At 55.2% G+C, this 25,592-nt stretch overlaps 1 protein-coding gene across 2 annotated transcripts; it reads left to right on the top strand.

The window, feature by feature from the left end:
• The first annotated feature begins 3,347 nt into the window (after nt 1–3,347).
• LSM4 (LSM4 homolog, U6 small nuclear RNA and mRNA degradation associated) lies at nt 3,348–13,670 on the top strand. Of its 2 annotated transcripts, XM_081075449.1 has the most exons (6): nt 3,348–3,458; nt 3,940–4,494; nt 7,344–7,385; nt 8,565–8,663; nt 11,354–11,537; nt 12,942–13,670. In XM_081075449.1, the coding sequence occupies exons 2-6, from the start codon at nt 4,462–4,464 to the stop codon at nt 13,031–13,033; spliced, it is 450 nt and encodes a 149-aa protein (XP_080931575.1). In that variant the 5' UTR covers nt 3,348–3,458; nt 3,940–4,461; the 3' UTR covers nt 13,034–13,670. The 2 variants fall into 2 exon arrangements, with proteins under 2 accessions (XP_080931575.1, XP_080931576.1); XM_081075450.1 differs by lacking the exon at nt 3,940–4,494 and having other exon boundaries at nt 3,355–3,458.
• The last annotated feature ends 11,922 nt before the right edge of the window (nt 13,671–25,592 follow it).

Raw genomic sequence — 25,592 nt, 5'->3', positions numbered from 1 at the left:
GGGATCAAACTGGCAACCTTGGTGTTATGAGCACTGCGCTCTAACCAACTGAGCTAACTGGCCGCCCCTACATATAATTTTTAATGAATGAAAAATATTCTGTCTAGTGGATAAACCATGCTTTACTCAACCAATCCACCGCTGTCAGACCTTTATGTTCTTTCTGCTATTTTAGAATTAGCAACATTGTTGCAAGGCCTCGGCAGAGTGGTTCCCTTCATTTGCAAGATCTCAGTATAAATTTTCAGAAAGGGCATGACAATTTTATGGGCTTTGAGACATAATGCCAATTTTTTTTTCCCCACTTAAAAGGAAATGTATGTTAACTGGTTTCACCACAACCTTGCTTTTTTATTATTATTATTTTTTTTAGTGAAGGGTAGGGTAGTTTTGTGAGTGTGATAGGTACATTAGTCCTCATTCTTTACATTTCTGCTGTCAGAAATACAATTGAAACTGGAATTTAAAAAATTGTATTAGTACAAGGGATAGGGAAGGATAGGATTTATGAAGCATCAGCTACAACTGGATCCAGGATTAAACAGGGCCAAGACTCTGAGGTGGAGAGATGGCCATTTCTGTACCTGACTCACATTACCCCAGCTCTGCAATTCCAGCATCATCCCAGGGAAGCCTTCTGATTGGTTAAGCGTGGGGCATGTGTCCATGATGAGGGGGGAGGAGGAAATATGCTGACTGCCTCAAATAGTGGCCCATACAACTTCTCATGTTTTTAGCTCCTACATGTCAGAATCCAGAAGGCCTAAGCGTGCAAATGAGCAATTACAATGTGGCACAAATTGGGTAATGATGAAAATCAGTGCAAGGTACTGAAGTTCAAAGTATAAGAGAGGGGATGATTTGATTTGGGGGGTCAGCCATTGAAGATTTCATGGAGTAGCTATGCGTTAGTGCAGGTTATGACACCTGCCAGAGACAGAGTCTAAACTCTAAGGGGATTAAGCAACAAAGGACAACTTCTTGGACTCATATAAGTGGAAAGCCAGATCTAATGGTTTCAGGTATAGCTGGATCCAGGGGCTCAAACCCTGCATCCCTGTCCACTGAGTAGCTCTTATGTATGTTGGATTCTTGTGTATACTGGATCCTGATGGCACTGGGCTTACACTTTCTCACTTATAAATCTATTTCACTAAACAGGAGAATCTCACTATTTCATCATCTCACTTTTAACGACCTCCATGGAAAGCACTCTTCTCCCTCCCAGCCCTCAGTATCCTTTTCAAGGGAGATTCTAATTAGCCCTGGTTGGTCACGTGCTATCAATTTAACCAATCACTACGGTCAGGGGGACAGAAAACTCTGATTGGCCATCCCTATGTAGAAAGGGCTGACAATAAACGCAGTTACCAGAATCCACCACAAGGGGTCACCCAAGCAGAGTTTTCAAGGATAAATAGGATTTTGCCAGATGGGCAAAAGGAAAAAGCCTCTGCACATAGAAAAGTCTAGAAAAGTCAGAAAGGGGTGAACCAGCACAAGATTTTCTTCCTACTCCCATCACCATATTAATGAGGGGACATATCCTGTACTCAATTTCTGTTGTTTACATCAAGCGGCCTTTACCCTGGACGAACAAGCCTTGGCTGGTCACCCTGATCCCTCTAACCCAATTATCACATCACTGTTGGCCACCTACCAGTGTCCTGCACACATCCCAGGCCTTGCCAGCTTCCCTGGAAGCAGCCCTGAGCTGATGACAGATGGGACTTAGAGAATAAGTGCCCCAGCTGCCCTGCCCACGGATGGGACAATGATGAAACATGAGTTCTTATGCTTCTCCCTGAGGTCCCCAGCTGGACCGACCCCCAGTTGCCTTTTGCACCACCTACCCATTGGTGCCCCCTGCAGGGATCCTTCCCTCCCTGTGTCAGGTCTTCACCCCCAATGGGGGCTTCCAGGAGTCACCCCCTATGTACACTTTGTGCTTTTGAGTCCTCATCTCAGGATCTGGCTTCTGGGGGAGGGAGCGACCCCAAACTAAAACATGAAGGACAACTGTTGGTCCTGGGGTAATGGTGCCTTGTACTTTATATGGTTCCACATTTGATCAATCCACACAGTAACCCTGGTTATAAAGACATGTCCTAACAGTGCTCGCTTCAGCAGCACATATACTAAAATTGGAACGATACAGAGAAGATTAGCATGGCCCCTGCTCAAGGATGACACACAAATTCGTGAAGTGTTCCATATTTTTTTTAAAAAGAAGATATGTCCTAACATAACATGTAAGTTCTAAGTCCCAGTACCTGTGAATATGACCTTATATGAAATAACATCTTCGCAGATGTAATTAAGGATCTTGAGATGACATTATTCTGTATTTAGAGTGGGTCTATTAAGAGAAAGGACTGTCCTTATAATAGAAAGCAGAGGAAGATTTAGACAGACACAGAGAAGAAAGCCATGTGAAGACAGAGACAGAGATTGGAGTGATGTGTCTAGAAGTCAAGGAACTACAAGAATTGCCAGCAACTAGCAAAAGCCTATGGGCATGGGCTGAATTGTCCCTCAGAACCTTCTATAGGAACCAACCCTGCTGACAATCTTGATTTCAGACATCTGAATTAAGTTCTATTGTTTTAAGCCATCCCGTTTGAGGTAATTTGTTACAGCAGCCCAAGGAAACTGATACATACGCCTATTTATTTTATTTACTGTCTGTCTCCCCAAAGGGCTCCTAAGCCTGAGGAGGGCCAGCTGTCAGGTTTGCACACTTGTGTTCCTAAGAGCAGGCACATAGTAGGTGCTCAATAAATATTTATTGCACGCTTGTGCATTAAGTGTGTGCTTGTGTTTAGTATGTGCCGGACGCTGTCCGAGAAGTGCTTTCACACGGCTTAAATCGTCTCATCCTTACGGCAACCTTCTAGAGCAGACACTATCATTACATCCATTTTACAGAAGGGCAAACTAAGGCTCCAAGGAGCACAGTCTAGATTCCAATATACCAAAAGACGTGCCTTAGACAGGGATCAACTACAATAATGAGAATCAGAAGAGTAGGAGCCCGAAGTTACTTCCTAATTACCATTAAGCCTCAGTTTCTACATTTGCAAACTGCAAAAAATAATCAGCTTTGCCCACAGCGCGGAACCCAGAAGAGGGGTTTCACTTGCGCATGCGCCCTTACCCAGAGGCGTTCGGCCCCGCTGCACGTTGCTCTGCCTCGCTTTTGCAGCACTCACGGCGGCACTTTACGGCTCTCCCCATATTCTCGGCAGAAACACGGCCCGCACCGCCCCTTGTGCCTAGCAGGCCCCGCCCTACTCCTCGCGGATTTGTTGCCAGTCCCTTAAGCCCCGTGCTGACTGGTTCGCGTTGCTGCCACTCCAGTTTAGCCTAGTGGCGCGCGGCGGTTCGGCTACTGGCGGGCGCGTGAGCGGCGGCGGCGTCGGAAGTGGCCGGCGTGCCCAGTCCCCGCCGACACCATGGTGAGGGCAGGACGATGGCAAGGTGTCGCCGGGAAGCAGGGGATGCGGCCATTGAAGGCTGTTGGGGCGGGCGCTGGGGCAGGGGCTACGCGGACCGAGCGTGCACTCCGCGCCTCGATTCCTGCCCCTCGGCCTGAGGCGGGGAAACTGAGGCCGGAGAGAGCGGGGGAGGGGGGTTGCTCTCTCAGGCACCCAGTCTCTGGGAACTTACAGTATAGCGGCCTAGCCGCAGTCTTCCCATTTTGCAAACGGGGAAACTGAGGCCGGAGAGGGTGGGGCCCGGTGAATGCAGCAGAGTGAGTTTTCGGGCAGGGAGGTGTCCCCGAGCGTCCCCCATCCAGTCTAATCTCATATGGTTGAAAGCTGGAGCGCCAGCAAGTAGGGGCCCGCCTGAGTTCTCAAATTAAGCCAATTTGGGGGATTTCAGGGCTTGCAAGGCTCTTAGAACGTTAGCACAACCCCCCGTGAATGTCGTTTTCAGGCTGAAAACAGACGCAGAGAGGGGGTTTGCTTCTCCGGATCACACAGCATGTCATTCATTCCAGTGGGGAAGGGAGCGTTTTGAGCCAGGAGTGCACTTCCTGCCCCCTTCCAGTTCACAGAAGGAAACCTGGAGGCCCTGACAGAAAGCTTCCAAGGCCAAACCGCTCACACATCGTGGAAGTTCTGGATCTAAGCCCCAGTGACCATGCCCCCGTGTGTAGACAAGGAAATGGAGGCCCCCACAGAGGGATTCCAAGTTGGGTCTCCTGGAATTGCGCCTGGCCGGTCAGCACTTGAGTCACTTTGACAGCGTTGCTGCATGTTTCTGAGAGCCAAGGGTTGGTGAGGTTTCCTGCTAACTCCTGCTGGCCCGATCCCTCTGCTGGAGGCCAAAGTGGGCCTGAGGGAACCACTGGACGGAGCTTTGTTTACCCCTGATAGAGTCCCAGCGTATAGAACAGCCTGTGCAAAGTACAGACTCATTTCTTTAACCCGAAGAGTGTCCACCAGTGGACAAGGCATGACACACCCTTCGTGTCCACCGGTGGACAAGGCATGCTCACACAGCAGGGCGGGAAGCAGGGGTCGCGGTGTGTATGTGGGTGTGATCCTTGACAGTTTCCCGAATCGGGAGCCTCAGGAAACCTTTGGATCTAGTTCTGGATTGAGCCAGACCTGAGAACCAGACCCCAGACCTTGTGAGAAAGCCCAGAGAAACGAATTCTCTTTCCTGAAGCTTTTCTGACTTTCCCAACTGCACATGCTCCTGGTAAAGGTCCCATCTCCCCCGAACTGGGTGTCCGGCCCTCTCCTGTTTCCCTTGATCCCTTCACACGTCTTCTTCCTCTTCCCCATCAAGTTGTAAGTTTTCAGGGATCCTTCCCTTCCTCTTTTCTGTCTCCCGCCCCGTTTGGGGAGGATAGTATAGAAGATGGCAAGACATGGCCACTGCTCCACGCTGTTGCTGCTGTGGAGACCTATCCCGATGCCACCTCTCCCGCGTCTCCTCTCCTTCTTTGTGGGGTGGGGCGGGCATCCCACCCACCCCATGGACCTCCCAGGCAGTGCGTGCATTTCCCTCATGTATTTGTTCAGCAAATATTTACTGAGTCCCTCTCATGTGCGCGGCCTCATGCTGGGCGCTGGACGAAGTCCACACCTTTTGAGTTTTCCAGTCTAGCAGGAGGCGTGGTGTTTCAAGTCTAGCCAGGGAGACAAGTAAACAAGATAATTAGAGACTGGCTGCGTCCTATAATGGAAACAGCAGAGGGTGGCCCAGGTGGAAACCTCATTCCTTCGATGGGGTTATGAGGACCTGGCCAAACGAGGTGACATTTGAGGAACAACCAGCCTGCGGAAGGGAAGTGTAGGAACAAAGGTTGGGCGGCAGGAATGGATGGGCATGTTGTGTGAGGAGCAGCATAGGCCCGTTTGCTGGAGCCTGGTCAGGCCTGGCCTTGTCGCCCGCCTGGGGAGTGTGTGCCAGGAAGTCAGGGGAGGGGTGGGAGCAGGTGCTGGTGCCTTCTGCGTTTCAGATGTCCTGTCCACTGCTTTGTGGATAGGGAATTGCCAGGGACAGCCAAGGAGGCCGTGGGTCCTCCAGGGCTGTGCTGCCAGTAGCTGGGATGAGGTGGTAGCCTGAGAGGCTGTCGTTAGCATAGAGATTGTGAATGCCATAAAGGGACGTCAGTGGGTCCCCTGCTGACAAGCATCAGCCTACTTTCACCGGCTTTACCAGGACCTTGCTCTGTGTCCGTGGGCCGATCTCTCTACCTCTCTGCGCTGAGTGCATCTTCATTCTCACCTTCCGGGCCTAGCCTGATTCTGTGCCCTCTGTTGATGTGGGAGGAGGACCCGAGTGTCTCATCACCTTGGGCTTGATTCCCACTGCCCAGGAAAGCCCAAAGTATCTCCATAGTAAAAGGCGGCCTGGGTGCATGGCCCTGCATGCGGGGCTGAGCCTCCAGTTTTTCCTGTGCAGCCTAGGCGCAGAGTCATATAGGTGTACCCAAAGGAGAGGTCAGGAGCTGCAGGTTGGTCCTCGTTGGGGTCCCAGTCTGCCCACCCACCCGCCCTCCTTGGAGCAGCTGCCTCTTCTCCACATGGCCCCTTCCTCCTTATCTTGCCCTTCCAGGAAGCCAGTGCAGGAAGCAGGCTTGGGCCTGGTTTCCTATCGGCGCTGGACCTCCCCTGGTGACTTCTCAGGGAAGGCCTGTGGGAAATGGGACCTGCCCCCGCCCAACAAGCCGTTCATGGGGAACCACCCTGTAGGGGTTGAGGCCCATTTCTGACCTCCACAAGGAGAGGCTTTCCAGTTCCGCCCCGTGGAGAAACAGCTGGCCGGCATTGTGTCAGGAGTGCGAGGGCAGGGCAGGGCAGGGCACAGGGAAGCTTCATTCCTCCCTCAGGCAGTTTCCCAGCTGTGGGGCCCTCGGTTCAGAACCTTCATCTGATCATGCTGAATGGGCTGCCCTTGGACCCTGGACCTAAGCACTGCCCCCTGAGTCATCCTTCCAGAAAACCAGATGCGGTTCCAGTGTACAGGTCATGATTTGTGTTCCCAAAATGAGAAGAGCTGATTTTTTTCCAGTTATACCACGTTTGTTATAAAAAGAAAATTCAGTCATGATGGAAAAGAAATATCTTGAAAGCCCACCTTATCTGGGTGAACTTTAAAAGATTCCATTCTTTATCGGCCATCTCTTGGAATAACCACAGACTTTTTCTAGAATATTTCTTCACCTCACCCAGTGAATTGGCTGTCTTTGAAAACCCAGCTGCAGTGTGGCCTCCTCAGATTGGGGTGGACTCCCCATGGGGCCTGGCTGAGTCACTCTTGGTCCCAGTGGGACTGCCGACAGATGGGGTCAGGCGAGGCTCTGTCGCTTACGAGCTCTAGCGCTGGGAAACAACCTCAGTCTCTAAGCCTCAGTATCCCCATCTGTAAAGTGTGACGATAACCACATACGATGCTGGAAATGAAAGCCCTGAAGCTTTCCGACCTGGAGCATCTCAGACGTCCGTTGAGTACAACTCAGCTGCACAGGGACCTGTACTCTGTGATGCTCTTAATCCGCATGGTGGGCATGTAAGATGGTGGGTCACACCTCACCTGTCAGGCGTGTGCAATCTGTACAGCGTGAGTTATAAAGCAATGCCGAACGGTTAGCACCAGGACCAGGTGGCAGCTGCCTCGGGCAGGAGAGGTGGCGCTTGAGATATTCTTTCCTAAACGGTGATGCAGGTGTGTATCCTGGAGTTTGACAGAGTGAGGGTGAGGCACGGGCACTCCTGCACCACCCTCACCACCATCTCAGGTGCCATCGTGGGACGCAGCCTAGAGGCCAGGGCTCCCAGGCACCGATGAAACAGACGAATCATGTGCCCTTGTTTGCCTTTCAGCTCCCGTTGTCACTGCTAAAGACAGCTCAGAATCACCCCATGGTGAGTATGTGCAGTCGGGGACAGCGAGTTTCAGTGGGGACGAGCCTCAGCACAGGGACGGGGACACTGGGCGAAGGGTGAGGTAGGTGCCTCCAGCCAAACCTGCTTCCCGTCTGTCCACGAAGCAGCAGCGTGTTCTCTTCCCTCCCACATGGGTCAGGGCCAGCGTCATTTCTGCTGCTTGTAAAAGTAACCTGTGCTTATTAAAAATGTCAAACGTGAGAGAGACTTAGAGTGGAAGCCCCCTGCATTCATCTTCCCAGCAACTTAGCTAATTCTGTGATGTACGTGTGTATAAACGTGAATGTGACTTTTTAAAGCACAGACGGGAATCATGTGATGCACATCATTTCCTAAACTACCTTTGTCCTTCACAGTACAGTGTGGTACGTCGCAACGTTCTGTGTTCTTTCTTTTTATTCACTGTAATTCAAATACCATACAGGTCAACCTTCTAAAGTGAATGATTCTGTGGCATTTAGAACATTGACAATATCTAGATCCAGAACATTTGCATCACCCCAAAAGGAGACCTGTCCCCATTATCAGTCACTCCTCTCCCTCCCCCAGGCCCTGACAGTCACCAAGGATTGGCCTGTTCTGGACATTTCCTGTGAATGGGATCATACAACATTGCGGCCTATGTGTCTGGCTTCTGTCACTCCGCATGATGTGTTTGAGGTTCATCCACATTGTGGCACGTGTCACAGCTTCCCTTCTTTTTATGGTTGAAATATCCCACCGTGTGGAAGGACCACAGTATGTTTATCCATTCACCAGTTGGTGGACATTTGGGTAGTTTCCACCTTTTGGCTATTTGACTATTTGGCTGCTGTGAACACATATATCTGCATTTTTGCGTGGATTAGTGCCTTCATTTCTCTTCAGCAGATACCTGAGTTAGTTCTTTTTCACATCTCCGCCTTTGTTGTTTGTTTGTTTGTTTGGTTTGGGATTTATTTCCCACAAAAGAAAAAATGGTTTAATCGGAGAAAATCTCCAATGCCCAGCAAAGTGTGCAGATAAAGCAAAACATGTCCCTGTGAGACAGGCCCCTCAGCGCTGCATGCCATGGCCTCTGAGTCCAGAGGGGAGTTGGGTGGCGGTCACCTGGCTCTTAGGGGCAGGGCTGCCCCTCCCTTGGGGCCCTTGGCTGACTCGGGGCCTGTTTCTCTCCAGTTGGTGGAGCTTAAAAATGGGGAGACGTACAACGGGCACCTGGTAAGCTGCGACAACTGGATGAACATCAACTTGCGTGAGGTGATCTGCACGTCCAGGGTGAGTGCTCTGCGACAGTCTGCGCCCAAGCCCTGGGCCATCACGTGGGGCTGGGGGGCAGGCGGAGTGGGTGCCGCAGGGCCGGAACTGCACACTTGGATTGGGGGCTTACAGAGCCTCCACGGCTCTCCTCCAGATGGGTAAGTCCCCTGCCCGGGGCCTTTTGGGGGGAGGAGGGGGCTTTCTCTGCTTAGCACAGGTCATCCTACCAAGGGCGGGGCCTGAGGGACTCAGCTGGGTGTGGAGGGGCAGTGCCAAGACAGTGCCCTGGACTTTGCACCTGGGTGAGGAGTTTGCACCTGTGGGGATGCTGCCGGGGCTGGTACTGAGCTGTTCTCCCCGCCCCCCTACCCCTGCTGCCACCCTGACCAGGAAGGACTCAGGCCTGGGGGGCTGCTTCTGGCTACAAGTCCCTGCTGGAGAAGTGGAGGGTAGAGCCTCCAGGCCAGGCTGGGCCATGGTGGAGTGGTCATGGGGTGTCCGGGCCACCAGGGGGCGAGAGTGGCCCCAAGAACCAGCGGGCTTGTTTACCTCCAGAGGCCTGAAACCAGGAAGTAGAGGGCCAGAAGCACCACTGGGCAGGCCAGGGCTGGGGGATGGTCCCTGGGGTCACGTGCTGGGATGACCCCAGAAACACGATGGTGAGGACGGTGGTGGTGGAGACAGGGCTCCCTTCTGCTAATGTGCCCGGGGCACGTACATGTCCTTCTGCCTGGACTCCATTCTTCCCAGTGTACAGGAGAGGAAGCGCGGGGGGGCGGGGGGGGGGCAGTGTGCCCCTGGGACTCTCCATGCCACAGCACCCCCGGCCTGTCCTTGGGGAGGGTTCACACCCAGACGGGCAGTCAGGTGGCCATGACCCCTCCCCTCCCCCACATGGCTCCATGACCTGCTGCTTGTATTGGTACGTCGTGGGCCTTCCACAGCCACGGGCAGACTGCTAGAAGCCCCCTCCTGGTGTCCACGCTGCACCCCTGGCAGCCAGTGTCTGGGAGGCTCCGCTGGGGCATTGTAGCAGGCGGTGGCTCAGTGATAGCCTTGCACGTGTCCTTGTACACGTGGCCGGCAGGTCTGCGTCCCCTTCTGGGACCTAGAACCAACCGCCGGGCTTGGAGTGATGTTGGTCGGGCTTCCACAGTCAGCTGAGCCCGGACACTGGGCTCCCCTGGGCAATCCCCTCTGACCAGGCGGTTGGGAGAGCCTGGGGTGAGGTTCATACTCTTGGGCAGAGCATGGCCCAGAGGATCCAGAGACCCCGGGGGCTGAGACCCCAGGGGGAGCCCCAGCTGGGAAGCGCTAAACTACTGCCATAGAAAGCACAGTGAGCCCTGGTTCCCACGGGGAGCAGACGAGCTGGGCCCAGCCTGTCCTTGGCTGGGGGAGAACCAAACACGGAGCAGCCAGCCCCAGCCCTGGCCTCGAGCTTCCACAGAATCCTTCTGTTTCTGTCTGGCTGTACTTTGTATCCCCACAGACTTGGCCTCTTGCCCACCCTTTCTGGGAAAGGAATGCCCGGGGTCTCTCAGGGTTCCTGTGTGGGCTGGGGGCTCATGTGCGTTCATGAGAAGAATTGGCCCTGGAAAGTTCTGTGTGACCTGCTCAGTGTCTCTGCAGGGCCAGAACAGGCGAATGTCATGTAGGAAGACCAGGGGTTTCAGGAAGGCTGGGAGGCAAGGCCTGTCAAGGGCCAGACTTAGCTGGACCAGGAAAGGTGGGAACAGCGTATGCAAAGTGCTGGAGGCAGGAATCCCTCGGTGTGTGTTGCAGAAAGCTCCATCTGGAAGGCGAGTCGGGGCCCGAGAAAGGGCAGCCAGGGTGGGATTGGATCTCAGGGCCTTGGGAGCCACACTGAGGAGTTTGGGGCTGGTCTTTGAGCCAAGGAGGCCCTGATTGGGTTCTAAGCAGAGAGAGGTCTTGGTCTGATTTCTAAGGGTGCGGGGGTAAGAGAAAGTGCCAGGCTTCTGGCACTGGGCAACAGGGGTAGGGCTGGGAAACAAGTTTGATGGAAACGGCTCCGGGCTCCTGCCCAAGGGCAGCAGGAGGGGACATAGGGGGAAGGCCTTGTGCTGGTCCCAGGCTATGGGGGGAAGGCAGTCAGTCCTAGAAACCAGGACCTCAGGATTGTGACTTTGCAAGCCTCCCTGTCTCTCCAGCCTTAATTAGCTCCCCTGAAAACTGACATTTTGGCGAGCTGCCCCTGGTGGGCCCCAGACCTGCCTCCCCACCCCAGTCCTGGCCCTCTTCACCCATCACACAGCGTCTCTATCCTGTGTCCTATGCCCTGCCAGGAGATAGTTTCATGAATGAGTCAGGACATGTAGAGAAGGCTCCAGAAGGTGAAAGCTAGGGGCAGGAACAGGGAAGAGCTGGGTGGGCTGTGGCTGCGACTGGTGCGTGGGGCAGCCCCCCACTCTGGGCTTTGGGCTGCAGGTAACAAACCCCATCCCTCAATGGAGGACAAGCCAAGGAGGCCGTCTCTCCCAGAGCCCTGCTGCCTTTCCTTCTGTGCCGTGGGTGCCAAGTGTCTTTTGAGACCCTGCTGGGGGGCAGCCCCTCCATGCCTTGTGTCTGGGACTGTGACGTTGGCAGAGTGCAGGGGTGATGTCAGGTGCAAGCGGCCTGGGACCGCCCTGGCCATGTGCACCACCCCGTAGGGACCACCACAGCTCAGATACCCGTCTCTGACACAGGACGGGGACAAGTTCTGGCGGATGCCTGAGTGCTACATCCGGGGCAGCACCATCAAGTACCTGCGCATCCCCGACGAAATCATCGACATGGTCAAAGAAGAGGTGGTGGCCAAGGGCCGCGGGCGTGGTGGCCTGCAGCAGCAGAAGCAGCAGAAGGGCCGAGGCATGGGGGGTGCCGGACGAGGTAGGCAACACACACACACACACACACACACACACACACACACGTGGCTGGATCACGTGGCATCCATCCCAGCCAAATGTTGACATTCTTGACCAGTGCCATCACGGTGCCTTGGGCCTGGCTCTGAGCCCCCCCCACACACAGAGCCAAGGGGCGGTGACTCACAGGGCTTCTCTGTGGAGTGGCTGTTGCTGCTGCCTGCCCCCACCCCAGCCCCCAGCCCCAGGTCCTGGCGGAGTCTTTGGTGCCCCCTCAGCACTAAGTCTAGCCCAGCATACTGACCTGGCGCCTATGCAGACCTGGGCCTCAAGCCCCCCCATCAAGATGTCTGCCTGCGTCTCTGGACGTGGCACCTCCCTAAGCCTCAGTTTCCCCTCTGTAGAGAGGGTCCTGCAGGGCCTGCCTCACCAGGCTGCTGGCTAGGAGCCCAGCTCAGAGCCTGGGACAGTACCCTTCCCCTGCCATGACTCCTCAATACAAAGTCAAGGTCGCGCCTTTTGGAGAGGCTGCCCCACAACCCCAAGATGATAACTCTGGCATAAAATGAAATCTGTGCAGTCAGCTGGGGGCTGAGCCCAGACGCCATCTATAAACCCCACCTCCCCAGTCAAGCTCCTGTTCTTGGAGTGGCCTGTCTTTGTCCCTTCTGTCTTTGGGGGCCTCCTGAGTGCCAGGCCTGGAGCCAGCCAGGCTTACGTGACAGTCAGGAGGAAGCCACAGGGAAGAAGATGGGAGGGCACTCCAGGCAGAGGGTTCACCGGGCCTGGGGATGAGTGAGGCCCCGGGATCTCAGGGCCTATCCGGTACCTAAGGGCCAGGCTCTTCACACTGAGGGGCACCACTGCTGACTGAGCTGCAGGGAGGATCGGCGAGGTGGCCTGCTCAAGTCACTGCAAAGAGGCTCCAGGGCCCTGAGCGGCGGGTGGAAATCTCCCAGAAGCCTCTTTGGCAAAGCTGTTCTTGACCTGTGAGAGGTCAGGTGGGGCGGCCTCTGCCAGAATTGGTCTCTGTCCCCACAGGGTGGTGCTGGAGCGAGGGAGGTCCTGGGTCCCCATTGCAGACCTCAGCCTCCGAGTTGGCCACTACCTCACCCCTGCTCAGAGTCATCCCTAACAGAAACAGTACCCCTTAAACAATAACTCTCCTAGGAAGCCTGCCTCAAGCCCCAGTGTGACTTGTGGCTGACCTCCGTCCTCCCTCAAACCCTATGCACCCTGGGGAAGCCTGGTCCTGTTTGTCACACTGAGAACATTCTGGAGCACTACCCATGGCCAGCCCTGGTCAGATGCTCTACCCAAGGTTCTCAGCCTTCCCTCCCCACTTTACAGAGGGGTTGCTGAGGCTCAGAGGGGTTAGATGACCCTGGAGCCCGGCTTCCCTTCAGCCCCGACTTCTCTCCCGCAGGTGTGTTTGGCGGCCGGGGCCGAGGCGGGATCCCGGGCACGGGCAGAGGGCAGCCAGAAAAGAAGCCAGGCAGGCAGGCGGGCAAGCAGTGACCCAGCCCTGCGTCCCCCAAGACTGAGCAGCGGGAGGCTGCGTGGCTGCTCCAGTCCAGTCCACAGTCTGTCCAGAATGGAAAGAAGAAGCAGGTGTTCGTGGGACCCCCCCACACACATCTGTGCATATGTGTGTTTTGTGATCCTCTTTATGTAAAGTTTTTTGTTTTTTGGGTTTTTTTAGCCAGCACGGCTATCCCTGGAAGTGTTACTTGGTGGGTTTTGTGAAGTTTCAGTCAGAGGCTCTGTGTGTTGGTGCCTCTTTAGAGCCCTCAGCCTTCTGTTAGGGGGGCATGCTCCAAACAGGTTTGTTTTGCGAGCGTTGGATCCCTGCGTGGTGAACATACTGGAGGGTTTTCGTAGGTTGGTGCAAAAATAATTGCGTTTTAAAAGGTTAAAAATAATTGCAAAAACCGCAATTACTTTTGCACCAACCTAATACTTTTAAGCTGTTTACACAGAGATTGACAGCCCAGGGAGTTTTCTGAAACATGGGCCCAAAATTGCCTTTTGAAAACAAATCTGGACAGCCGTGCGTCTCAGAAACTGTTCAGGGCATGTGGTTGGGCCTTGCCCCTTCACCTCCTCTCTCCTTCTGTGGGTTAACAAAAATAAAAGCAAACACAAGGACAAACTTAAAATCCAAAATTCTTTTTGAGCCGCTAGGCTCACATAGTATGTGGTGTCGTTGGGAAGTCCCAGCCCTGTAAGGCCGTTGCCTTTCGAAGGCTGCATTCATAAGGGTGTCAGTTTACGTAGGTAAGGTGAGCTCAGCATGGCTGGGAAGAGGGGTGCCCCAGGTTTGTCTGCAAACCCCTCCCCTCTTTGTAGAGAGCGTGGGTGCTGTGAGAGGCGGGGACCGGAAATGGGAGGACACCCAGGAGGCGCAGCCTGGCCACCCGCATCCCGCCCTGTGTTGCAAGCATCAGTCACACCAGAGTTCACCCAGAGAGACAGGTGGCCGCCAGGAATGTGCCAGGGAGGTTTCCTTGCGCCTCCTCCGCCACATTGCTGCAGACGTGGGACTGCACGTGAGCCAAAGGCTTCCAGGGGCATCCGCTTCAGACCGATTTCCCTAGTGCAGGGACAGCCAGGTGCTGAGAGGGAGCACTGGCCAGTTCCTGGGGGTGAAGGTTCTCATTGTCACTGTGTCGAGGCCTGTTTTGAGGGGTGAGTGAAGGCCTAGTTGCCCCGAGAACTCCACTTGGATCTGCAACGTGCTAGCGAGCCCAGTCCCCTCTCCAAGATCTCTGCATTTCATATTTCTTCACCTGATCTCAGGAATGTGGTCCCCTCCCCCACTCCATCACTGCTTCTTCCTGATTGCACCCCTCCCGAGACCCGCTGCCACGCCTGAATCCTGGTCTAATAACAAAACAGCACTTCGGCCTGTGTTGGGGATGGGGTGTGAGGACTAGGGGAGTTCTGGCAAGGCAAGGCCCCCGAGATTCTCCCCCCTCATCAGAGATGTGGGCGGTGGTCCCTGGCAGTGTGGGCTTGAAGGGGCAAGAAGTGAAGGACAGATGAGAAAAGAGGAGCCGTTTGCAGCAAACCCCCATCACCCCGCTGCAGGGGCCCATAAAGATCTGGGGGTTGGGCCCCCCCGCCACAGGTGGTAGCTGGTAGGGCTTCGATGAAATGGTGGCTCTGGGGTTAGGTGTCCCACTGGCTGCAAGAGGAAGTCCCTTGGAGGCCCACCCCTTCCTGCTCCTGGCGGTTTGTTTTTTTCTCCAACTTGGCTGTGGATGTAGAGCCACCAGAAGCCCCCTCGCCCTTCCTAAGTTCAGGGTCCTGGGGGCCTGTCTCTGGGCTGCGCTCACCGCCAGGCTGCCCCAAACCTGTGTGTAATCTTGGCTGCCCGCTGCGCCCTGACCTTTCCAGTGGGCAGCACAGCTAGCTGCCCTGTTCCCTCCTCACCCCTGACATGAGCTGCCGCTCTGGCCCAACCGCTTAGGTGCCTGGGCTTCCTGAAGGCTCCCTCCTGAGCTGGCTGTCGGGACAGACTTGTCTTAGTCTTCTTCCTGGTTGGTTTTAAGAAACCAGCCTTAGCCTCTCATCAAGAAGAGAAACCAAAAGTACGGGGCATCGATCTTTCTGTCCTCCTGATGGTCTGTCAGTGGGGTTTGCGCCCTCTCAACTGACAGTACAGGGCCCTCGACTGTGACAGTGACCGCTTCCCCCTGCAGTTTGTGCCTGCTGGCCATCAGGCAGCCCCATGTGCCCAGGTGTGACTTAGGGCCCCAGCTAGCAGGGCCCTGGGGCCCAGAGCCCATTTCTGGGCCACAGATCCCACAAGGAACCGGGTGGGGAGGTCTCTTGCTTTTCTTCATCACCCCTCCGTGCACACACCTCCATGCCATTTCTCCTCCTCAACCGGGCTTTGAAGCTGGGCTGTCTGGAAAGCCCTTCCCTGAGCCTACCACCCCCACCTCCTCCAGGTGACATGATGGCAGGTGTCCTTCCCACCCTCCAGCTGGACTCGGGCCCAGCACATCCTGACAATTGCTGTAAGTGTGCCCAGTGGCTCAGCGTGTGCCCCAGTGTCCTCTGCCATTCCTCTGTGGACAAAGGGCTGCTTAGCCAGTGGGGGGTGTAGAGGATGGCCTTGTGCCCAATCAGATGACCTCAGTGGGAGAATCCACCGACCCCAATGGGAACAGGGCTGGCTGAGGACAGAAGGACTGGGGCCACAACCCCACCCCAGGTGCTTTTGGAGAAGAAAGCAAGGGTGGGGAGGAGAGGTGATCAGAAGACCAGAGGTTGATATTTGAGAAGGGCTTGAGGGAGGCAAGGGAGCCAGACATCTTGGGGAAGAGCATTCTAGATGGAGGAACAGCCCATGCAAAGGCCCTGAGCAGTACGGGGACGGCAGCCAAGTGAGGTGGCAGGAAATGGGACAGGTGAAGGCCCTGATCGAGCAGTCATAGAAGTTTCCACAACACACTGAGGCAAGAGTGGAAGCCAGGAGACCAGGAGAACGCTGTGCTGGGGGATCAGCCCAAGGTAGAGGCCCCAGAAGTGGCAGAAGGGGTGAGGGTGCCATGAGGACCCAGATGGATGGGATCCCCATTCCACAGGAAGCCCAGGACCTATCCACAGAATAGAGGGGGAGGCCTTGCTAAGGGGACGTATACCAGCACCAGAAAGTCAAGAAGCCACTGACAATGGGAAGAGAGCAGGGAACAGGTGGATAGAACAGCAAGTGCAAAGCCCCTGAGGTCCTGTGGCCTGTTCCCAAGCACAGGTACAGAGAGGGTAAGGGCCCTGCCCCAGGTCACACAGCTCCAGAGCCTCAGAACTCCTCCCTCTGTCATCTCCTTGAACTTGGAGGATCCATCTACCTTCTTTCAGTTCCACTGTGTCAAGCACAGAGCAGCAACCTGGAGTCTTTGGGGCAGGGGGTAAGGTAGGCGAGTTCAGCTCCTGCTTTAAAATTCACTCCTCTGACTGCAGCTTCAGCTGAGGAACAGGGTTTGAGGCCTGCAAGGGGCCCTCCAAGTTAACCCTGTACTTCAGTTTCCTCACCAGTAGTGGGGATAATAGTGGACTCCACCTCAAGGGGCTTGTTGGGTTACAGAAGAAAAGATGCTTAGTATACAGCAGGTGCTCCATTCATGCTTGAAACCGTCTCCGAGTGGCTATTCACAGAGCACCTGTGGAGTGTCTGAAGCCTGACCCAGGACCCTCCTCATCTCTGTAAGCCTCAGGGTCAATGTGATTGGCTCATCGTGCAGTGGTGCCCTGAGTGAAGGTGCCACCCTATGGGCAGCAGCCAGGCCACTGTCCTCTGTGCCCCAGAGGCCAACACCAGACGCCTGGCCTGGGCTGGTGAGTGGTCACCTTCCAGGTCCCTGCCATAAGAGCCCCATCCTGCTCTGGGCCTAGCCAGCCAGAGGTGAATCAGCCCTGCCCCGCCTCCTCTGGAACCGGGTACCAAAATAATCACGGAGCTCACTCTCGGGAGTGGCCGTGGAAATATTTCAGAACCGTATTCAGTGCCTAAAAATACTCAGGGTGTCCTCATGAGTCTTCCCCTCCCTCATCTCTCTCATTCCCTTTTCTGCTGCTTTGAAACTGTCCCTGTGAGCCCTTGGGGCCTGTCCTTCTATGCTGTACCACTCTAGCATGTTGAATGTTCCTGGCAACCAGGCTGAAGATGTCCCCAAGTTCATGTGGAAGTCAGCATGGTGACCTCCCTCTCTGTCACCATGGAGAGTCTTGGATGAGGTTTCCCCAGAATCTTCTGGAAGGGCAGAATTTGATGAAACCCCCAAAAGTCCCTGTTCCTGGAGGGGGAAGCTGGAGTACAGTGCTGCTGCCCAGGGAGAACTTACTCGGTTTTCCTTAAAAATGAGAAAATGATTCTTGCTATTTGTGTTCATGAGGCTGCAGGAAGCAGGCCCCCCAACAGGGCCCCCAGCTTGACTGAACCCCATCGCTTCCCCCATCCACTTGCTGCAGGACCCCACCTGGTTGTAGATCTTTCTTCCTCCCCGGAGAGGGCAAAGTGTCCCCTCCAAAGCAACCAATCGTCCTTGACATCATCCCAGCGATAGCCTCCTGGTCACTCTAGCATAACCAGCAGGCACCTTGACCTTTCCGGTGGCCTGAGGAAGGTGGGGGAGCAAATGGAGTCAGACTGCAGCTTGGCCCACCGGGGTCTAATCCAGCTTCTCGGTCTCCTAAAGCCTCCAGCTGGAGGGACAGCAGGTGCAAAGGCCCCAGGGCAGTTGTGTGGGGGGTGTCTTGGAGATGCAGCAAGTTGGCCATTATTGACTAAAGTCCACACTTATTCAGATTTCCCTAGTTTTTACCCAATGTCTTTTTTATTATTATGTAAGATTCACTAACATAAAATTACCATTGTAATGAACAATTGGGTGGCATGTAGTACCCTTCACAATATTGTGCAACCATTACCTCTAGCTACGTCCAGAACATTTTCATCACCCCTAAAAGAAACCTCATATCCATTCCTACCTCCCCCATCCCCTGGCAACCACAAATCTGTTTCCTGTTTCTACGGATCTGCTTGTTCTGGATATTTCATATAAATGGAATCATACAACATGTGATCTTTTTTACCTGGCTTCTCTCAGCATCATGTTTTCAAGGTTCATACACGTTGCAGTCTGTGTGGGTGTTTCATTCCTTTTCATGGCTGCATAATATTCCATAGTGTGGACGGAACACATTGCGTTCATCCTTCCCCAGCTCATGGCCTTGGATTATTTCTAAGGATCTGTTTACTCTGTGCTAGGCACAGTTGCTTAATCTCTGCCCCACACCCTTCTGTGAAGTCAGACTGGAACTGTGACCATCATGCTCTTTCGCCCATTTCCCAATGAGGGAAATGAAGGCAGAGATAGGCAGACAGGCCTCTGGAGGAACCACAGGCCATCTCATAGGTCTTTATACTCTGGAGATGGAAGTATAGATAATACTTACATCCAGAATTAAACAAGATAAATGCCAGGTGAAGACCCTCAGGGTCTTTTGGGCAGGGGGACCAGCACGTGCAAAGGAATGGGCTGGTGTGGCTGAAGAAAAATGAGAGGGAGAGAGGAAGGGAGGTAGACAGTAACTGCAGGTCCTGGGGGCTGTGGGGAAGGGTCCGGGCTGTACTCTGAGAGGGAAAGACAGAGAGACTGAAAGAGATCCAGGAAGAGAGTGTGAGACACTAGGAGCAAGAGGGAGAAGGGCCTCAGCATCTCACACTTTCCAGCAGGGGCAGGAACTGATCCAGCTGCCTCTGGGTCTTGCCCACCTTCTCTAGTCTCAGAAGCCACCCCCAGAGTGAAGGCTGCAGGCTGGGGGCTGGGAAGGGTGCTGTGAGCACAGGGGCAGGCCTGCCGAGTACCAGATGCTGCTATCTACCTCTGCCTCTGAGTCAGCATTGCCATGGCAACGCAGGCCCTGCCGGATGCTCCTTGGGGCACATCCCCTGTCATAGCAGCCACTGTCACCACCGCCTCCTCACGGGGCCACGGCCAGGGGCAGAGGGGGCAGCTATTTTTACGCAGACTGCAGACAGTACTCAAGGACCATAGTGCCCACCTCCACCTTCCCCCATTCCTCTCAGCCCCTTAGTCTCCTGAGCCATCCCCTCCCTGCAGGGTCTCCAGGCCCTGGCTGAGAGGGGGTGGTGACTCTCATACAGTGGACACTGCACATGAGGAAATATCAGGGGCAAGAGCTGGCATCTGGACAGCAGAAGTGGGCAGAGCTAGGGAATCACAGAGACAGGCCAAAGCAGGGTGCCACAGAAGTTACGGGGAGGCCAGGGTGGCACTCACAGAGGAAAGATGAGTCCCTGTGACCCAGAACAGCCCCTATGCTCCCTGAGCCACTCCGGCCTCCTCTGGACCATAGGCACTGGTGGGGAAACTGAGGTGAGGAGGGTAGTTGAGGAGGGTAGTCACGGGCTCCACCTGAGCTGGTGAGGACTCCAACTACCTGCCACGCCAGCTGCTAATGACCTGAGTGCCCCTGTGATGCCCTCCACCTTTATCTCCGCATCTCCCCTCTTCTTGAAACCAATCCAGGCCTCCTCCTCAATTCTCCTCCAACACCCTGTGCATTCCCACCTCAGGGCTTTTGAATGTGCTACTCCCAGCTTTCAGGAACACTGTTCCCTGGAACACCCTCATCGCACTAGCCTTGTCTGAAGGTGTCACAGACCCTCTATACCCCCGCCACTCCCCCTCCCTGAGATTTCTTCTTAGCTCTTGCCACTGCCTGCTATTACATAATTTTCCAATTGTTCCCACACCAAGAATGTGGGCCCCTCTCACAGCCTCAGTTTACTTAGCTAGAGAATGACAGTAGCCAGTGTGCAGAGTGAAGTGGGAACCAAGCAGTGAAAAGCCAGTGTCTGGGGTCCTCTCCACCTGACCCAGAGCTTCAAGGACAGGGTGGGGGCTCCCTGGGCAGATTGGCTCTCAGCTCAGGCCCAGTCAGAGGGCAGTGAGCAGTGGGTGAGGTATGCCAGGGAGCCTGCCCTGGAACCTCCAAGCCAGGTTGGGGTGGCCTATGAGTTCCCTATCACCATACATACTGATCATCCCTGGGGCCACCACATCCCCACCAGCCCTAATTGTGTTGCCCTGGGAGACAGTCACCTCATCTTCACTGTAGAGATTTACAGGGTCATCTTCTCTTTATGCCAATGAGACTCAAGACTAGTTCCAGTCCCCAACCAAGGGCCATGGATCCCAGTAAAAAAACATGAATTGATAAATGTGTCTCTTCCTGTGTTCCTCCCCACCCCCAAGCCTTCCCCAGCTGTCTCTCCTCTCCTTTCTCTCTGGGTCTCTGTCTAGCTCCACTAGATTTTTCCTCTCCTGCTGTCCTTCATTTCTGCCTTTCTCTATCTCAGTCACTATCTCCCCTTTCATTCCCGCTATTTCTATGCTCCTGCCCTCCTATCCTGACTAAGCTGGCCTTTCCCAAAACCTTGGAACAGGCCTTTTAGTCTCAATCTACCCATTTATCAAATGGGTTTATCCTAGGGCCTCAAGTACCGGGCGGAGGGGGGTTCAGCAGCGGACACTCTCCCTCCCCTGTTCCGGGCAGGCTTCCAGGGTCTGGCCGGGAAGGGGTTAACCGCGTGCGGTGGCCCTCCCCCTCAGCCCTGTATTTAATTAACGGCCCCGCGGGGCGGCCAAGCTAGGCAAATGGGGGGATGGGAGGGACAGAGGAGGGAGAGAGGTGGGGGAAGTGTAGGGGAGGGACGAGAGGGGGCGGAGGAAGGAGAAAGCAAGGAGGGGAGCGGGGCCAGCTGGGGATTCGAATACCGCCTCGCACAGTCCCCCACTCAGACTCCTGGGCTCCCCGGTTCTCCTTCCGCCCCTCGGTGTTGGAATCCCCTCCCATCCCATCCCTCATCCCTTAAGTATGAGCCGTGCGTCTGCAGCGAATGTCAGCTCTCTCCCATTGTCCGGTTGGGGACATGAGGACCCCGCAGATGTGGCAACTAACCGGGACACAGCTCGGAGCCGCTCAGCGCTCATTTGGGCGGCTTCGTCTGCACGCTGGAAAACAAGAAAAAAAAAAATTGGCCCCAGCTGGGCGACCCTGGGGGCTGTCTCGGCGTGGGCACGGGCGAGTGGTAAGGGCGGCAGTGGAAAACATGGGCAAGCGGCGGGGACGGCCCGGGGTCCGACGGCCGGGGTTCAGCCCACTAGGCCACACCCCTCCCTGTGCCTCAGCTTCCCCTTGTTGGCGCAGCCTGGGGAACTCTGGAGGGCGGACCCTCCCCAACACACCCACGGCCTCCCGCGCGGCCCGCGCGTCAGCGTCCAGCGGCCCCGTCTCGCCCTGACGTCGGCGCTGACGCCACCCGCCCCCCTCGCCACTCCATCCCGCCACCGTGCAGGGTTAACTCTTCCGTGGCCGCCCGCCGACCCGAGACCCCGGAGATCCCTCCTCTCCCCAGAGGCCAGGGTGGGCAGACCCACGCGGGACTGTCCGGTGCAGGGCCAGGCGCCAGGCCAGGTGGGAGGTCCCGTCCAGCCTCCAGGCCTTTGCCTGCGGCATTCCCTCCGCCTGGAAGGCGTCTCCCGCCCCATCGGAGTCCTGTTTACTGTGACGGCTCTCCCTTGCCCCCGCCCAGACCCCCTCCAGGGCTGGGCGTGTCCATGTCCGGCTGGGTCTCCCCGCCCCTGGGGAGCTCCTCGGGCCTGGGGTGCGGTCCTCTTACCGAGCAAATCTCTATTTCAAGGTCGAGTTTCTTCCCGCATTTTCTAGATGAGAACCAGAGAAGCCCCGAGAACTTAGGGCTCCCCGGCTCCTCTGGGTCCCCGGCCCCCGGTCCCCGTTCTCGCGGCGCGGGAGGGGACCCTCAGACCCCGCCTTGCCCCAGGAGAAGTGAGAATGGGGGCCCTCCCCCGCATTCTCACCACTTCCTCCCGGGAGAGGTGGCGGCAGCGGGGGGGGGGGGGGGAGCTCTGGGGGAGACATGGAAGGCGCTAGGGAGTACGGGGGAGCGGCCTCAGGTTCGGAGAGGGGTCTCCCCGCCCCCACTACCGAGAGGGACAGGGCTGGCGTTTAAGTGCCTCACGTGTGGGGTTGGGGGGCCCACCCCGCCTCTTCCTTGCTGCCTGCCGCGCCCCCATTCAGTCTATTCTCTCACTGGAGCCTGGGCCCTTTCCTTGAGGCCCGGCAGCCCTGGGGTCCAGCTCCAGTTTGCTTTTACATCGTCCAGGTACTCGGAGCCCCGTCTTCCAGCAAAGCTGTATGTAGATTCCAATATGTCGTCTCAAGATTGGAACTAAGCTTTGCTCGGAGCCTCGGTGTGTGCATCTAAAAAATGGGGACAGACCTCCCTCTTTGGGGGCTGTTGTGGAATTTTAAGGAAAAATGTCAAAACTGGGCTTCCAATCTTGGCAGCATGGATGCAGCCGGTCCTTTATTAATTCCCTCATTCATTCATTCTTTCACGAAATCATCCATTACTTTTATCCACTCATTTATTTATACATGTACTCATTGATTCACACACTCCCCTCCCCAACCCCCAGGCAGCCAGGGAAGGACATCAGAGGCCCACAGGACTGTGGGTGGGGGCAGCCCCAAGGTTTTGAGGCGGAAGTGGGAGCTTCCACTTAACTGAACCAACCTGAAGCCTCCCCGCAGAGGCCCTATGGGGTCCCACCCCCAAGAGGCCACTACTGCCTGCCATCCCTGCCTCCATCTCTTCCCCCAAAATGGGTCAGTTTCCCACAGGGCCTTGAGAGGGTCCTGGCTGATGCAGGCAAACCCCCAAAAATGTGCTCATCACTGAGACTGGGTACATTGAGCATCAACTATGTGCTGGGACCCTCAGGGACAGGAATGCCAAGTGGGTCCCTGTGGTCCCTCTGGCAGTTTTCTTTGGCTTGGTTTGGGTGCTTCCCAGCTTTTACTGTTCTCTGGACATTTGGGCATTCCTGATCAGGCCTGGCTCAAAGTGTCCCCAGGGATGGTGGTGGTGGTGGGGAATGCCTGCATTTTGCTCTCATTTCATCGTTTTTTGGTTTCCTTCTATTTATGGCAAGACAAACTGGGTTTCCATTCTTGGTGACACCAAGGTTCCCTTTTGAAATATATTTACTGAAGTAAAAACAGAAAGGGGTTGAAGTACAGGAAAAATAGTGACAGTGCTTCTTTATGATGGTGGTTTCCTGTCTCCCATGAGAATAATCAGCTCAGGAGGTGATGGGGAGCTGAAAACCCTCAACCGGCACATGGCCAGGCACACAGTAGGTACTCAACAGAGGGTGGTGGAATGGATAAATGATGGTGCTTGAGGTTGGCCCAAAGAAAAAACAAATCAACTTCTGAAACTGGTCTAGTGAAGTCTAATTCACCACCACCCTCTGACCCCCTAAACCTTCTGGTTCAACATCCACCTGTGAAAGGGCCTCATCTGGGCATGGGTATACAGCAAGTATACGTTAAATGTACACTGGGTGAGTAACCCCCTGCCTGTCCTGGGGAGTGAGGGAGGCTGGCATGAGAAGGTGTTTTCTCCTTGTTGGAGCCCTTCAAGCTCACTCCACATGGTTGATCATTCAATCAACAAACAGTACACTGAGTCGCTCTTCTGGGCCTGCGAAAGGCTGGGGACACACCACAGCCTCAGGGAGCAGTCAGCAGGGACACTGGTCATAAAGCTAGCTCTGCCAGGTGTCCATCTGGTTCCATCAGGGCTGAAGGGGGCTGATGGTGGCGCAGGAATTGCGAAATGGTCTGGTGAGACTGGAAAGAACCGGTGCCAGCCCAGAGGGCAGGGCCTTGGTCTCCTCCCTGCGGCTGGAGAAACACCTGCAGTGAAGAGGGAGTTGACTGCCCATCCTGCTCCAGGCGAGGGCGGAAGCTGGGCAGGAGGGGAAGGAGGGGCAGCCGTCTTCTCCGGTAATCGGATCCCCTGGAATGTGCCGGGGCCAGACGCGCCCCCTGCCCGAGGCTGGCGCCCCTTCCCTGGCTGCCCCAGGTCCTGCCACCTGGGTCCCCACCAGCCCAGCCCTTGGAGCCTAAGCTCCGGAGGATTGTCCCTACAAGTCGCACCCAGCCCTGCAAGGTCCTGATCGCAGGGGACCATCCCTGGCAAGCCTCACTCTTGGGAGGCCCCTCGCCTTCACCCCTTTCTTTTTCCTGCTTAACTCTTTTTTTCTCTTTCTCTGGGGCTTTCCGTTTTACCCAGTAGATTTTTAGGTCTCTGATTCTTCAAATAAAGACTAAACATTACACCGAATTGCAAGTCACTTTAAACAAGAAAGCAGATCTCATGCTGGTGAGAGGTGAGAGCAGCCGGGATTGGAACCCTGGCGGGAGATGGGGGTCGGGTGGGTGTCAGGTTAAGCATCTGTTGGGAAGGCAGGGTTCCGAACGGGGCCAAGTTCTGATCAGGCCTGGGCTGTGTGACCCCCATCAGGTCAGGTCGCGTGCCCCCTCTGGACTCTGTTTTGAGAAGTGAAATAATGTCACTATACTCGAGGAGGGGCTGGAAGAATAAAGGTGAAAAGACTCCTCCCTCAATCCCACTGCCCTTGGAACAAATACCACCCACTCTGGTTTGGGTGGAGGCCCCCCTGCCATCCTGGCTTTCCTTCTCCTCTCCCTGACTCCCCCAGCCAGCCCCACCTGCCTCTACGCTTCATCAATATGGCCAGCTCGCTTCTGCCCCAGGGCCTTTGCACTTGCTGTTCCCACTGTATGAGACACTGCCCTCGAATTATTTCCTGATTTGCCCCAGCTCCTCCTTCATTCAGCATCTCCTCTTGGGCTGCCCCTCCCAGATTACCCAACTCTAAAACACCTCCCTTCACCTTCCACAGAAGAGGCATCATTTATTCTCCTTAAAGCTGTTTGTCATCTTCCTCCTTCAGATCTTGTGCTGGGAGGGTGGGGGTGTTTATGTCATTTATGTGTACCCATCACTTGGCTCATAGTAGGTGCTCAATCAATATATGTGAAATGAATGGTTATCCCTAGTTCACCACATGGGGCTAGTTGATGGATTTAGGGCCCCCCTTGACTTGCCTAAGGATCTCCCAGTCTCACAGACAGATCTGGACGTATTCCCCCTCCCCCAGCTTTGTGGGGTCAGGGCTGGTAAAATGGAGGGGCAGGACTAGGGTGTCCCAGAGGGGGCTCCCTAGCTGGGAGGAAGGAGAAGGGAGGGAAGGGTCAGAGAGAATAGTAAGTGCAAGCAGAAGAGCCTGACGGTGGTCAGGCCTTAGAAAGTGGAGCTGGCAGAGTCTACCAAAGGCAGGGTCCCACACTTAAAGGCCAAGACAGGTGCTCTCCACCCAGCCCCAAGGACCTTTCCCTTCCCTGACTGGGGCAGATAGAGCCAGACACAAATGCTGAACAGGGCTCAGCCAGATGAAGGGGGTCTTGGGGAATCCCCAGGGACATGGTTAAGGAAGGCTTCTTGGAGGAGGAAACATTGGAAGTGGGTTTTGAAGGATAAGTAGGAGTTTGCCAGGAAGCTAAGAAAAAGCACTCCAGACTGAGGGAACTCCAGACCAAAGAACTGCAGTTAAATTTGGCCGAATAACAATAAAATGAAATT

Source organism: Rhinolophus hipposideros (genome assembly GCF_964194185.1).
Source record: "Rhinolophus hipposideros genome assembly, chromosome: 16".
Lineage (NCBI taxonomy): Eukaryota > Metazoa > Chordata > Mammalia > Chiroptera > Rhinolophidae > Rhinolophus > Rhinolophus hipposideros.
The sequence above is the reverse complement of the archived record's forward strand: the minus strand, read 5'-3'. Positions and strand labels throughout refer to the sequence as shown.